Source organism: Crocodylus siamensis, chromosome 1, assembly GCF_052110815.1.
Source record: "Crocodylus siamensis isolate JL-2025a chromosome 1, ASM5211081v1, whole genome shotgun sequence".
In the NCBI taxonomy this organism is placed as follows: Eukaryota; Metazoa; Chordata; order Crocodylia; family Crocodylidae; genus Crocodylus; species Crocodylus siamensis.
This window is the reverse complement of record NC_143395.1, coordinates 419,107,367-419,121,694: the sequence shown is the minus strand read 5'-3', so window position 1 is coordinate 419,121,694 and position 14,328 is coordinate 419,107,367. Positions and strand designations below refer to the sequence as shown.

Genomic DNA, 14,328 nt, shown 5'->3' with positions numbered 1-14,328 from the left:
CAGTTATTGTAAAATAACTAGCTTTTTTCATCCATGCATATCAGACCATTGAAGAAAAACAGTAGGAGACGTGGCCTAATGAAGCCTAGGTAGAGTAGGAAGCAAATTCAGGACTAGCTTAATTCCTTGTACCTAGAGGACTGCCCCACTTTGTTGTGCTCTCACCGATCTCTGTTTAACTGCCTCAAAATTGATGAGCTCCTGCTTGAACCACACACAACAGCTCGTCATGGCTGAAAACACCAGCATGTAAGTGGGATTTGCAAGCAGAGAGACAAGTCAAGTCAGTCCCGAGGCCACTCTGACCATTGGGGCACCGCAACAGCCCTAGCTGAGTTGCTTCATAGTTTCATAGTTTCATAGTAGCTAGAGTCGGAAGGGACCTAGGTAGATCATCTAGTCCGACCCCCTGCCTTGGCAGGAAAGAGCACCGGGGTCAGATGACCCCGGCAAGGTGCTCATCTAACTTCCTTTTAAAAATCCCCAGGCTAGGAGCCTGCACCACTTCCCCTGGAAGCCGGTTCCAGGCCCTAGCCGCCCTGACTGTGAAGTAGCGCCTCCTAATATCTAATCTAAACTTACCCTCCGCCAGCTTGTGACCGTTATTCCTGGTCACTCCTGGCAGCGCATGGGGGAACAGGGACTCCCCCAATACGTGCTGATCCCCCCTGACCAGTTTGTAGCAGGCCACAAGGTCCCCGCTTAACCTTCTCTTGTGGAGGCTAAACAGGTTCAGGTCCCGTAGCCTCTCCTCATAAGGCCTGCCCTGCTGCCCCCTGATCATACGAGTGGCCCTCCTCTGAACTCTTTCCATATCGTCCACGTCCCTCTTGAAGTGCGGCGCCCAGAACTGGACGCAGTACTCCAGCTGCGGCCTGACCAGTGCCGCATAGAGGGGGAGGATCACCTCCCTGGACCTGCTCGAGATGCATCTGTGGATGCATGACAGGGTACGGTTGGCCTTCCTGACTGCCTCCCCACACTGCCGGCCCATGTTCATCGTGGAGTCAATGACGACTCCAAGATCCTTTTCCGTCTCCGTGCTGGCAAGAGGGGAGTTCCCCAACCCCAACCAGTAAGTGTGGTGCCGGTTCTTCCTCCCCATGTGCAACACCTTGCACTTATCAGTGTTAAACCCCATCCTATTCTCATCCGCCCACCGTTGCAACCTGTCAAGGTCAGCTTGTAGCCTATTGCACCCTTCTAGTGCACCCACATCCCCCCACATCTTAGTGTCATCAGCAAACTTGAACAGGGTGCTTTCTACCCCCTCATCCAAGTCACTGATGAAGATGTTGAACAGTGCGGGCCCGAGGACCGAGCCCTGGGGGACCCCACTGCCCACGTCCTTCCAGGTCGAGAAGAACCCATCCACTACCACCCTCTGGGTGCGGCCCTCCAACCAGTTAGCGACCCATTTGACTGTGTGGGCATCGACACCACAGTCTCCCAGCTTTTTGATGAGGACAGGGTGAGAGACAGTGTCGAAAGCCTTCCGGAAGTCCAGAAAGACTACATCCACAGCAACCCCTGCGTCTAATGATTTGGTGACCTGATCGTAAAAGGCCACCAGGTTGGTCTGGCAAGACCTGCCACTGATGAACCCGTGTTGGTTGCCCCTGAGCATGCATTCCCCCGCAAGGCCCTCCTGGATGTGTGCCAGGATAATTTTTTCAAAGAGCTTACCCGGGATTGAGGTAAGACTAACTGGCCTGTAATTTCCCGGGTCCTCTTTTTTTCCCTTTTTGAAGATAGGGACCACATTGGCCCTCTTCCAGTCCTCCGGCACCTCGCCAGAGCACCACGAGTGCTCATAGAGCCGCGCCAGGGGTCCCGCAATGACCTCGGCCAGTTCCTGTAGAGCCCTAGGGTGAAGATCGTCCGGACCAGCGGACTTGAACACGTCCAGCCTCTCCAGAAGTACCCTAACTAACTCCTCGCTAACCCCTGGCCCAGGCGTGTCTCTCTCGGGGCCCGAGGGGGGCCCAGCAGGGAGGTGGCTGAACTGGTCCCTACTTAGGAAGACAGAGGCAAAGAAATCGTTAAATATGTTAGCTTTGTCATCTGGCATGACGATTAAGTTGCCCATCGTGTCCTGCAGGGGCCCCACATTACCCGGGACCCTCTTTTTACCCCCTATGTATTTGAAGAAGGACTTCTTATTGTCCTTAATCCGGGAAGCTAGTCCTATCTCCAACTCTGCCTTGGCCTTCCTGACTGCCCCCCTACATCCTCGGGCAACTGTAACATAGTCCTTCTTGGTGATGACCCCATCCCTCCATTGGGTGTATGCCTCCCTTTTAGCAAGGAGACATTCCCAGATGCTCCTAGTGAGCCATGGGGGTTTATGTGCCCTCCTGCTCCCTTTGACCCTTGTTGGGATTACCTCCCTTTGGGCATGGAGGATCGTCTCCTTAAGGAGCAACCACTCACCTTGGACATCTGGCTCCCTTCCCCTCTGGGTCCTCAGCGCTTCCCCAACGATCCTCCTTAGCTTGTTGAAGTCAGCCCTCCTAAAGTCTAGGGCTGTTGCCTTGCTGCAGCCCTTTGCCACCTTACGCTGGATGGTGAATTCCAGCAAGCGATGATCACTGTCTCCCAGGTGGCCCATCACCCGCAGCCCCCTCACCAGGTCGTCACCCGTGGCCAGCACCAGGTCCAACAAGGCGTCTCCCCTGGTGGGACTGTGCACCTCCTGGGTTCGATGGAGGTCCTGCATTTGGGCTAGGGCCCTACGTGAGCGGTCAGACCTGGCTGACTGCTCCTCCCAGCAGATGTCTGGGAAGTTCAGGTCCCCCATGATGACCACATCCTTAGCCCTCACTGCCTCTGTGAGCTGACCTAAGAATTCCTGGTCGAGCTCTTCTCCCTGGTCGGGAGGTCTATAGTAGACTCCCACCGTTAAGTCTCTCTCCCCTGGACTGCCTTTTACTCTAACCCAGAGCACCTCAGAGTGCCCCCCCTCTACCCCTTTGCTAATTGACGAGGAAGTATATTCCTCCTGGATGTAGAGTGCTACTCCTCCACCTTTCCTTCCTATCCTGTCCCTCCTGTATAGCCTATAGCCCTTGACACTCACCACCCAGTCATGCGATGAGTCCCACCACGTTTCTGTGATCCCCACTATGTCATTGGCTTCGCGTCATTGGTGATTCTTCGGGCAGAGTGCCCATCGCCTCTCCAGGTATAGTTGTCAGGAGCTCATCTGCCCTTTGAGAGGTCTTGTTTTTAGACCTGCTGGGTGTCCACACACCCTCCCCACCCAGGCTAGCCCAGGTCGGGGTGTAGTCGCCAACAACCCGACCGGGGACCAGGCAGCAGACCGGGAGAGGCCTGGCCTGACAATGAGAGACGAGGGGAAGGATTTACAGAACTTACTGCATCTTCTGCGGCAACGTACACCCCCGCTGCCGCCGAGAAGTCTTCAAATGTTTGTAAAACCCATCCATTAAGCCACTGTTGTTTGCGTATGTGTGTGTTGTCTTTCAGCAATGTCATGTGTGGAAGACTGCTGTGTACTGATATTAAATACATCCCTGAGATGGATAAGTCTGTAACCCTGGTTCAAGATCCAAACGAAGATTATTTGTGTTGGACTGCAATATTAAAGGACAACATGGATGTTGGGACAGTGCGAGACGGGACAGCTTGTGGCAAAGAGAAGGTATTGTAATTGGTGTAGTGGGATTTGCAAATGATTTGGACACACGTTTCCATGTTTCCCTTTTTGGCATTACCTGGGAAGTCCAAGAAACCCCTCTACTCTGGGATACTGTTTAGGGGCAGGGGTTTTTTTATATTTTATTTTAATATTTTACTTGCTTTTATACCTTGTGTTCTCTTACTGCCCTAAGCCTTTGCTGGGTAGGGTGGCATATAAATCTGCTAAATGAATAAATAAATATTCTCACCCAAAAATAGATGTGGAAGACCAGCAGATGACTGTATTCTTAACCCGTCACTAGGGAGGTGGAAGGAGGGGGTTAATGGCAGGAAATACGCTTTCCCATTTTTTGGGAAGGGTGGACAGGGAGTTAGGCACCTGTGAAAAATCTCATGAGGTGCCTTAAAAAATTGACCCTCAAAGTCTCTTTCTTCCCTGAAGTTACTATAATGACTATCTTAATGAGTATCTTTAGTACTGTAAATCCATGTTCCTTTGATCTGAGTGTACTAGAGCGTGGATAAGAAGACCCAGCATAATTTTCTGTCAGGAGGACGCCTTTTACAAAGGTGAATCCGGCAACATGATCTGAGAATGGTTACACTTGAGCTACATCTTCTCTTTTTGGGCATCTCCTTGGGCCGGCACTGAAAACCTAGGTGTAGAATTGCTCAGATGTTAAAATAGTAGTGAAAAAATTTAGCTCCTTTTTTTCCAACACTGCAAACAAATAACCAGATGAGTAGGCCCCTGTTTCATTCTTCAATTAGAAGGGATATACTTATTTAACTGGTCTGTAGCCTCTATCTAGGAATCTTGGACTATGTGCGCAACCTATGATACGACACTCCTTTTGTCAAGTGGCTGTGTCTTTAAAACTCGGTCTTTGCAAATGGAGAAAATTTCAACCTCAGTTCTGTAAAGCTGCTTTACCTGCTGCAGTAGTGTCTTTTCTCTGCACTATGCTGCCTCACTCTTTCTTTCCATCTCGTTTCAGCTTACCTCCACCTGCCTAAAGTGTTCAGTTTTCAGGTTGATATCCCATTGGATCTAGTTACTGCTTGCCTCCTTGCTCTCCTCGGCTAGGGACAGGAGTTACACATAAATTGGTATAAGAGGGATTGAAAGCCGGTTCAAATCTGTAACACAACAGAAGTTCAGCGTGTACAGACTGCTTTCAAAATGGCCCAAACCAGTTTAAGATAAACCTGGATGGATGCAGTATCAGAGGGCATTTATAAGCATAGTTTTTGGTCCCGCGATGCGCCGAAGATCCAATTAATCGAGTCCGCTCTGCATGCGAGCTGATGCACACTGCGCTGCACCGTGCACAGTTGTATAAGCGGCGAAACGCACGTCAGCACACAGAAAATGGTAGCAGTGTGCTTTTAAACTAAAAACACCTTTGATGTGTTTTAGTTCAAAAGCACACCGCTGCCATTTTCTCAGCGCTGAAATGCATTTCACCGCTTATACAACTGCAAGTGTTGCAGCACTGGATGGTTTTCAAAGCACCCGGCACTGCCAGCACTGAGATGCTTGCATGTATGAAAATGCCCAGACTTAACAGAGTTAGGTTAAATTGCTTTATTGAACTTCTGTCCCAGATCCCCCCCAGATTCAAGTTAACTCACAGTCCTCCAGCATCCCAGGATGCTTTGCACCTCCCCTGCAACCCCCACCCCTCCTTGCAGGGCAGTCAGGCTAGCCTTGGCCCAAGGTGTCTACTCCAGCCAGGCAGGAAGGCATGTCCTAGGGCCCCCCACCTTCTGGCCTGGGCCAATGCAAGTCTGTGGCTGCATTTCCAGAATCAAAAGTGAATGTCTGTTCACTTGCTTATCAGTTCAGGCAGCTTAGACTAACCTGTGACGATTGAATCATTCAGCCCCAGGCTTCTTGACTGTCTGTTCTTAGCTCTTGTGATCATCCAGCATGGATCCATTTGTAACGTGTAAGACTTGTCTAATGTTTCCAATGAGCAGTTTCACAACAAATCCTTAGACTATCCCCAACAGACATTGTTCTTAAGACTGCAAGGGAAACAGACTGTAAAAGACAGGCTTGTTGCTAATTAGTGATACCCGACATACCGAACTAGCTGGGAATGATGAGTCCAGCGGTGCCGAGAGGATAACAGGCAAAGGTACAAAGTTCCAATGTAATGCAGTGAATAAGAGGGACTCCAGTGGAGAAAATGGGGAGAAATCTGGAGGCATTTACAAAAAAGGATGGTGTGGTAGACAAGAGGAGAAATGTTCAGGAGATAAATGGGTATCAGTTGTCATCCTACATGTCATAGGATCATAGAAAAGGAGGGTAGGAAGGGACCTCAGGAGGTCACATCTAGTCCAACCTCCTGCTCAGAGCAGGACCAGCCCCAACTCCATCATCCCAGCCAAAGATTTGTCTAGCCGGGTCTTCAAAACCTCCAAGGATGGAGATGCCACCACCTCTCTGAGTAACCTGTGCCAGTGATTTACTACCCTCTTAGCGAAAATGTTTTTCCTCATATCTAACTTAAACTTCCCTTGCTGCAACTTGAGCCCATTGCTCCTTGTCCTGTCATCTGCCTGCTGTTTGGACCTCAGTTCATCATTACAGCCTTGACTTGGCAGGTTGGGCCCATCCTGAGAGAGCAGTAACGTAAGGCTTCACACTAAAAATACTCAAAGAAGAATTTGTATTTACCAAAAACTAATTCTTTGAATAGGCCATCCACACAGTTTCCCCCTCCCCACCGCTGCGGAGTCTCTGATATGGATTCTCTGCCCCGGAAAGGAGTACAGGCATGTGCTTAACACCTCCTCTTTTTTTTTTCTCTAGAGATCTTTGATGTTTTTGCCAAGAGCATGTCAAGACATTTTGAAAACCCAACTTTTCCCTTTATCCTCTAGTCGTCACACCCAGCATGGTTTCCACATCTGTTGTCTGTTAGCTAACATATTCTAACATTACTTTAAAACTGTGCTCTAACATGTTTTTCTTTGTGTACTTTTACAGGTGTGTCTAAACAAGATGTGTGTCAACGTAACGTCTCTGAATTATAACTGCAACCTCAAAAAATGTAATAATAGAGGGGTAAGTAGCAAAGACTTAAATTTCCCTTGCATATCTAAGGAAATTGTGGGGCTTAATTTCTGACAAGCAGCGTTTCACATTTTGATTTTTTGTATTATAAGATTATTTTGGTTTGAGAAGGCTGAAGAAGCAGTAATTACAGTACTTGGAGGAGGGAGCCTATCAGATTACACTCTGTGTGATAAAAAAATCGCAAAAGTGTATGACATCTGATACAATAACTGCAAGACAGACAGATCTCATACCATTTAGAGTTTTATAATTAATGAATGTCTTCTGCCCATTGAACTTAGTCAGCTAAGCAGTCTGGAAACCAAAAGAGACCACAGGTGTTAGTTACATTGTCACAGCACTAAATGAACGTGGTGGTCAAAAAGTGGTGAAAATTTACACATAACCCAACCTAGAGATGACAAAAATATGGATATCTGCGGCATCGAATTGGCAAAGCCATCATTTAAAATATAAATGAAGGTGATAAAAGGTGCTTTCAGCTGTCCCTGTTCCATGAATGTGCATGGTTTATTAATGGTATTATGGATGCATTATTAATCATCCTCATTTCTCACAGGTGGGAGTGCTAGGTTTGCAAATGTGTTGTGAAGTATATGAAGATCTGCAAAGAGAAGGTCCAGAGTACTTCATTATGTAGTATGACCAATAGCCATTGTTCTGTCAATGGGCGACTGGTACCACCTTAGTCGGGGGGTGGGGGGGCACATGCCCCCTCCCTGTCCCAGCAACCAGTCAACACCTGGGGGGGGCCGGTCACCCCACGGCTGATTGTGCTACTCCCGGAAGTGGCTGCAGTGCTTCATCCAGCGCTCCCACTCCCTGAGTGGCACTCACAGAGGGGCACTGGCACTCCCACTTGCCCCCCTGCCCATTGCCTAAGTGGGCAGTGTGACCTGTCAGGGGGTGCACCAGTGCTCTCAGGGGGTGCACATACACTCCCTATGCATTGCCACTGGGTCTGTCAATAAAAAAGAGTGGCTAGGTCTAGAGTATCAGTTAAATGATTATCTACCATAAATAATTTGCGCTCTTCAATAAGAAAGAAGCCATCCTGTGCTTATTTTCGAGAAGAAACTGTTTTGGAGAGTAAAGTCTCTTAACCGCGGTTAATTGCTTGGCTGTCCATTACCAAAACTAGCGAGAGGAGATAGGGACAGATGAACAAGATTATTTCAGATCCTTTCAGCAAAATTGACACGGAGAAACAAGAAAGGTCAGCAGTCCTGGACACTCAGTAACATGCACTGCTTGGTTGTCACTACAGCCAAGTGTATGTCAGTATAGCCAAGTGCAAACCTTTTTTAAAAATATTGTCACCTCTCTTACACTGGAGTTTTTTGCATTCCTGATAAATTAATCAGAGCCCCATTTGACAAGATCTGTATCAGGATACCTGTTAATTAGACATGGCTGTACAACTCTGGGCATCAAACTGGAACTTGGATTCGTCACTCCCAAATGACAAGCCTGGATGGAGACACAGTGTAAGTCCTTCCATCAAGGGATTCAGAAACAAAAAATTGGCAGCCCCGAGGCTTACAGTCTGCTCTTCTTTTACTCTGTGCTGACGGACTGTACAAGGCAGGTGGGAAAAACTTGGGCTAATTACTTGTTCCATGACATTCACTTGTTTGTTATATTACAGGTTTGCAACTCTAATGGAAACTGCCATTGTGATTATGGGTGGGCCCCTCCGGATTGTAAATTCAAGGGCTATGGAGGAAGTATTGACAGTGGGCCTATTACAGATCATCCTGGTACGTGTTATGAAAAACTAAGCTTGCTACATATTTACATTCTTGACCATACTTGTTGCATGGAAATCCTGTTGTCTGCTCTTGATCATCATTTGTTTCAGACTGCAATGCCGCTGTTACAGCGGCATCATGGTTATCCCTTTCTCTTGCCAATGCAGCCAGATAGACTGTGCAAACCTATATTCTGAAAGGGATGTTGAAGAGTGGGATAATTTATGTATATAGCTCTCATATGAGAAGCAGGTGATCTCCACTTTGTACCAAACATCCTCCAGACCGAATTCTCCAGATCAGTGGTTTTCAACCTGTGATCCACAGATGCCGTGGGGATCTCCACTCTGTGGCAAAGGGATCCAATGAAAGATGACTATGATCTTTCAAAAGGATGTGAATACCCACACTTACAATTCAAAGGGGTCTGCACCTCCATTTGAAATTTTTTAGGGGTCTGCAAATGAAAAGATGTTGAAAACCACTGCTCTAAATAGATGTTATGGTATCCACTCTAGGAGAAGCAGAATGATTTATGCTGCTTGGGAGAACATGAAATGTAGTGTATTGAACTTGGGGAATATATTGTATAACGTGCTAGAGCAGTACAATTTTCTGTCTACATTATGTTATATTCGATAGTTTAGTAACATAGGATGGGCAAAGACCACATAGGTCATCGGATCCAGTTCTTTGCAATTACATGCAAACCAGTTAGTCCAAAAGGGTCCACAAAAGCATCTACTTCAGCCCTGCTGAAAGCCATAAAGTTATACCAAGCCATCTATAACAAGCCAAGAGTTTAATATGAGAAATCAAAACTCAGTGTGCCACAGGAAACAAGCAGAGGACAAGGGTATTGCCAGCATCACCAACCCCTACAGTGGAAGGGAATTTAAGTAAAACGTGCCAAAATGATACTAAAACGTGGAGCATGTCAATCCTAGTGGAAGGAAGACTTCTTCCTAATCCAAGTCCTTGGGCAGATGTAACACGTCAGAAGCAATTAACCTGTTAGTTGTGCCTTAAATAGTAACCCAGCCGCATGTTCAAATTAATTTATGTTGTGATAATACAGCAAACAAGCCACAAGGTTGTTCCACATATAATGCGTAACTCCTTTGTGGCTTCTTTGTATAACACCTTAAGTTGAACGTGTGGCAGGTTGGGGCTGACCCATGACAGATCCTGATGCTCAGCTGAGTGTTGGGGATCCAGCATCCAGAGACACAACCCAGTTGGGCTGGAGGCTGAACTGGTTTCTGGGCTCCATGCCCCACTTCCTATCTCCAGGGGCAGATGGGAGGGCACCGTGAGCCCGGCACTAGGGAATGTCTCCCCAGTGTTGGGCTCACTGCACCCCAGACCTTCAAATCACAGATTGTAAAGGTCATGGTGCGCCCGCACCTGGGATCAGAGAACTGGGGATGTCAGAAAGCTGCATGTACAGGCCAGCTGCACACTCAGGTCCCAGGAGGAACCAGACCTAAAACGGAGAAAAAGTGACCCCAGGTGCTGGGACTTTTAAAGATCATGTGAGCCTTTGGATTCTGCACCATGGGACCCCTCTCTCTCTTCTCTCTCTAAAAAGACCCAGGGGACCTTTAAAAACCACATGAGGTGGGGGGCCTTACTGGGGCTGGATCCAGACCCTGGTATGGTCCCTGGACCCAGCCGACAATCAGCTGACTGTCAGATCCTCAGGCTTCAACTTGCCAGTGCAGGGAGAGCCCCGAATCACAATCCCAGATCAAGAAGCCTCTCCCCTGTCCCAGAATTAATTTTGCTATTGAACATTCAAAAACATGCACTGGGGACATCAGAAAACCTCATGGGCAGCTCAGTTGCATGCAGTTTTTAAAGGTCTCAGCATGATGGGACCATGGGATCAGGGAGAGGCTCTTTGATCCCAGGTCCAGGTATGCCAGGACCTGTAAAAACCACTGTACACACAGTTTCTACCCATCATGGGGCTCACTGGGGCTGGATCCAGTCCCCGGTAGTCCCTGGACCCAGCCAATAATCAGCTGGTTGCCACTGCAGGGAGAGCCCATAATCATGATCCTGGGCTCCCCATGCACTGGCAGGTAGGGCATGATTTAATCCCTGATCCCCAAATCATGCCTCCTGCCATGCCCAGCACAGCTGTTGGGATCAGGGATTAGACCCCATCGTGCCTTTGAACGAATGCTTGTGAGTAGCCCATGTCTGACAATCGGCTTGCACACGTGAGCACGACCCATCCACCAAGCGCCCAAGAAGTCTCCTAGTACCTCGAGCATACCCTGCCTGATCCTGCAGTCCAACAGTAGCTCATCTTCCTAGCCCCTGCTTCCTTGGCAGATGAAAAAAGCCATCATAGATGCCACATGGCACATGTGTGCGCAACAAGTGAAAATGTGTTTCCTGCCCCGTTGCAGTCAATCTGTTTTATGCAGTGACTGTTAAATCCAGAGTGCAGAAATCTCGCTGGGTTCAGCAGGAGGGCTGTAACCAAAGGCCTGCTCCCTTTCTGGGGCAGTGCCCATCTCAGAGCCACGGTCCTTCTAGCTTGCTCTTCTATGACCCCTCATATGTCCCCCAATGGGATGGTGGAGAGTGCCATTACCTCTATCTACCAGAACAGCTTTTTGTCAAGTAGGGGGAGATGTAGGTGCCAAACCCCTCCTTAGCGAAGGGGACCTAGAACCTGGATCTCCTGCATGCTGGGCAGATACCCTAACCACTAGGCTATTGGCCAAAAAGCTGTGTGTTTGGAGGAAGGGGTGTTCCTCCTCTGCTGTTTCCCTGAGGAATGAGCTTTCCCATGGAGTAGGATCTAAAATCCTGCATTAGTGGCCTAAAATCCCACATACCCAGCTAACTTAGTTATGTAATTGCTACTTACCTGCCTAAAGGGGAGTTGAATTTGGGACAGAGTGTCATGTATAGCGTTCAGTTCTTGCTTGTGTATAGCAATGGCTGCAACCCAAGGAAGTAAATTGGCTCACACACCAAATGAGGCACAGGGTGACTCCCCTCAAGGTCCTGCTCAAGTTACAGCAAGAAACTCCACCCTTGTACCAGGACATGAAGCCTGCAATGGTGGATGAGGTCCTCTCCATTTCCCCTGGCTACAAAGTCTTGCAGGAGAGCTTGTGTGTAGCATAGGTTGTCAGTACAGGTGTAATCATTACAGGCACCTTGTCTCCAGTTCGGCTGTCTTGCCATTGGGTCACAATGAGCACAGTTGACAAAAATAATGTCAGCTTTTGTGGTAGTAGGTGCCACAGGGCACTAGGGTGCCCTGCTCCTTTAAAGCAGTGGTCTCCAAACTTTTTTTGATCGTGCACCCCTATCAGTAAAAAAATTTTGAGCACGCACCCCCAATATATGTATATTTATTTATTTATAAATTATATACACGTACTACTCGTGTACCGTACGTGATACGGACCGAGTGTGGGCGCCAGTGTCAATCCGTATATTAAATATTAGTAAAGCTCAATTTCTTCCTTATTTTTTTAGATAAAAAATAAATATAAATAGAAGTTCTAATAGTTTCTTCCTGCACCCCAATGGATCGTCTTGCGCACCCCCTGGGCTGCGTGCACCCCACTTTGGAGACCACTACTTTAAAGGGCTGAAACTGCCAGGGGAAGAGCCGTAGCAGCGAGTTGGAGGCCCTAGCTGTGGGTTACCAGGGCAGCCAGAACAGGCTAGCGGCCCATACCCGCCAGCAGTCACCTGACCAGAAGGGGCGGAGCCTGGCTCATATATAAAGCCCAGGACTGGGGCCAGGAAGGCAGTTCCCTGCCGGCAGCCAAGGGGGAAGGAGCTCTCCCGGAGCAAGTAAAGGGGAGAGGCCTGACTGCACAACCAGCTCCTGATACTGCTGTGGGACGGCGTATTCCCCGGTAGAGTTTGAGCAACGTTATAGCCGGGCGACTTGAGTTTATGTTATGGCCCAGGGGCTTGTGTTTGGTTTATTGCTGTATAACACCGGTGGTTTGGGTGAGGCTTTTAGGGGATGGAGGAGGCCTCATGGGGGGCCCACGGCAGCATGCAGACCCCAGCACCAGAGAGTGCACAACATTTGGGGGTGCACAGACCCCAGCACCAGAAAGTGTGCAGAGCGAGACATGGCTGTGGAGAGCCCAGGGAGGACAAGGAGGCCAAACTGCAACAAGGCCCAAAGCAAAACAACATCGGTACCATCTGTGAGGCTTGGGGTGTGGTACAGGGGTGGTTGGAGTCACCCATAGCACATAAGGCTGGGGTGCCCCGAAACACCCATTGTGACATCCATCTTGGAGTGGGACCCACCAGGGGTCCAGGGACCCACGGGGTCCTGAGAATCAATCTCGACTGTGTCCAAGAGGACTTAGAGGCAGACTCGCTATCATTCATACCATCAAAGATGTGGCGGGCAAGAATAGAGGGTGCCCAGTGGGCCAACTTGGCACAGTAAGGGGGCCTTGGGGAGATCACGGCTATCCTGCAGGACCCCGTCCCATGACAATAGGATACACTCAGCCTTGGCATTACAACCGTGCACACAGGCCGCCTGGGAGAGACTGTTACCTATTGACTTCCTTCCTTCTCATGCCCTTGTGACGGGGTATTTAGCCAAATTTATGGATTCACTGAAATCTGACCTGGCTGTACCATGAACAACTCTGCTGTGGCCTTGAACTTGCAAACTCTGGGCTGTCAACTGTGCACCTTAGCACCCCACCACCAGGGCTCCTAGCATATGCACACCCCTTCCCTCTACCCCATGGCTCCCAGGAGCCCCGATGGCAGGACAGGACAGCACGGGGGGCCTACAGCCCTGCACCAAGTGGCAGCCAGAGTTGGAGCTGCTAGGGCTCTAGCACGGCTTGCCTAGGGCCTGCCGCATGGTGCCAGATACGGGGGAGGCTGCTTCCACCCAGCATCCCATGCAGGGGCTCGGGTGCTGCTTGCCCAGGGACTGCCGTACCATGCCCCATGGGCTAGATAAAATCAACTGGTGGGCTGGATTCAGCCTGCAGGCCAGATTTTTCTCACCCCGTCCAATGTTTTTTCCAAGTGATTGTCCACACGTAGCTCATCGCTGATACCCACGAGCCGCAGTCAGCACAGATGACGTTCTTGTGGCCAGCAGCGTGTTTCGGTGCTGCGCCTCTGCCACAGGTGTTCTTGCAGCCACTACTTGAGGGCATAAAGGGCAGAGAAATGCCTTGCTTGCTCTCAGTTTCTCTGTACTGCGCAAAGGGGATGCAAAAAGGGACTCTTAGCAAACTCTGTGGTTTTTTTGAACACTGCAACTTGAGATCTGATTTGGAGAAGACAGGCAACCCCCTGCTTAACGCTGTTTCGCTCAGCACGATTCCGCTATAGTGCTCGTTTTACATTGACGCCCGATTCACTTACCGCTCAGCGAGTTTCACTTGTTAGCGCATTAGTGCTGTGTTAGCTGCGTGTAGATAATACTGGTATTTGTTCGCTCCGATTGGCAGTAGGAAGCGATAAACATGCTGGCACTGATTCTAGATCACCTATTAAATGGGTAAGTGGACTTCTAAGTGCAAACCTGTTCCACCCTCCTCAAGTTCCAGATTATACTTATGTCGCATGCAAATGTGGCACAAATCTGTGCGTCTATCCAACCAACATGACCGAGCTGAGAGCGCAGGTCCATGAGAAGTCCTAGCATCTTTAAATTGATGAAAAGGCCATTCCACGCATGGAAAGGAGCGCCATTTTCTGCATTTCTATGTATCAAGATGCTGGTGACAGACGCACTCAGGCTCACCTGACCACCTTCACGCTCAAGGTCTCTGGACTCCTGATAAGACC

General features: G+C 49.1%; 1 protein-coding gene across 1 annotated transcript in view; it reads left to right on the top strand.

The window, feature by feature from the left end:
* Positions 1–14,328, top strand: part of LOC149875504 (disintegrin and metalloproteinase domain-containing protein 20-like) — a 69,288-nt gene that overhangs the window by 51,581 nt on the left and 3,379 nt on the right. The window contains exons 16-18 of the mRNA XM_090030893.1: positions 3,490–3,664; positions 6,665–6,742; positions 8,403–8,514. Coding sequence (XP_089887019.1) covers positions 3,490–3,664; positions 6,665–6,742; positions 8,403–8,514 — 365 coding nt within the window. The remainder of the gene's footprint in view (positions 1–3,489; positions 3,665–6,664; positions 6,743–8,402; positions 8,515–14,328) is intronic.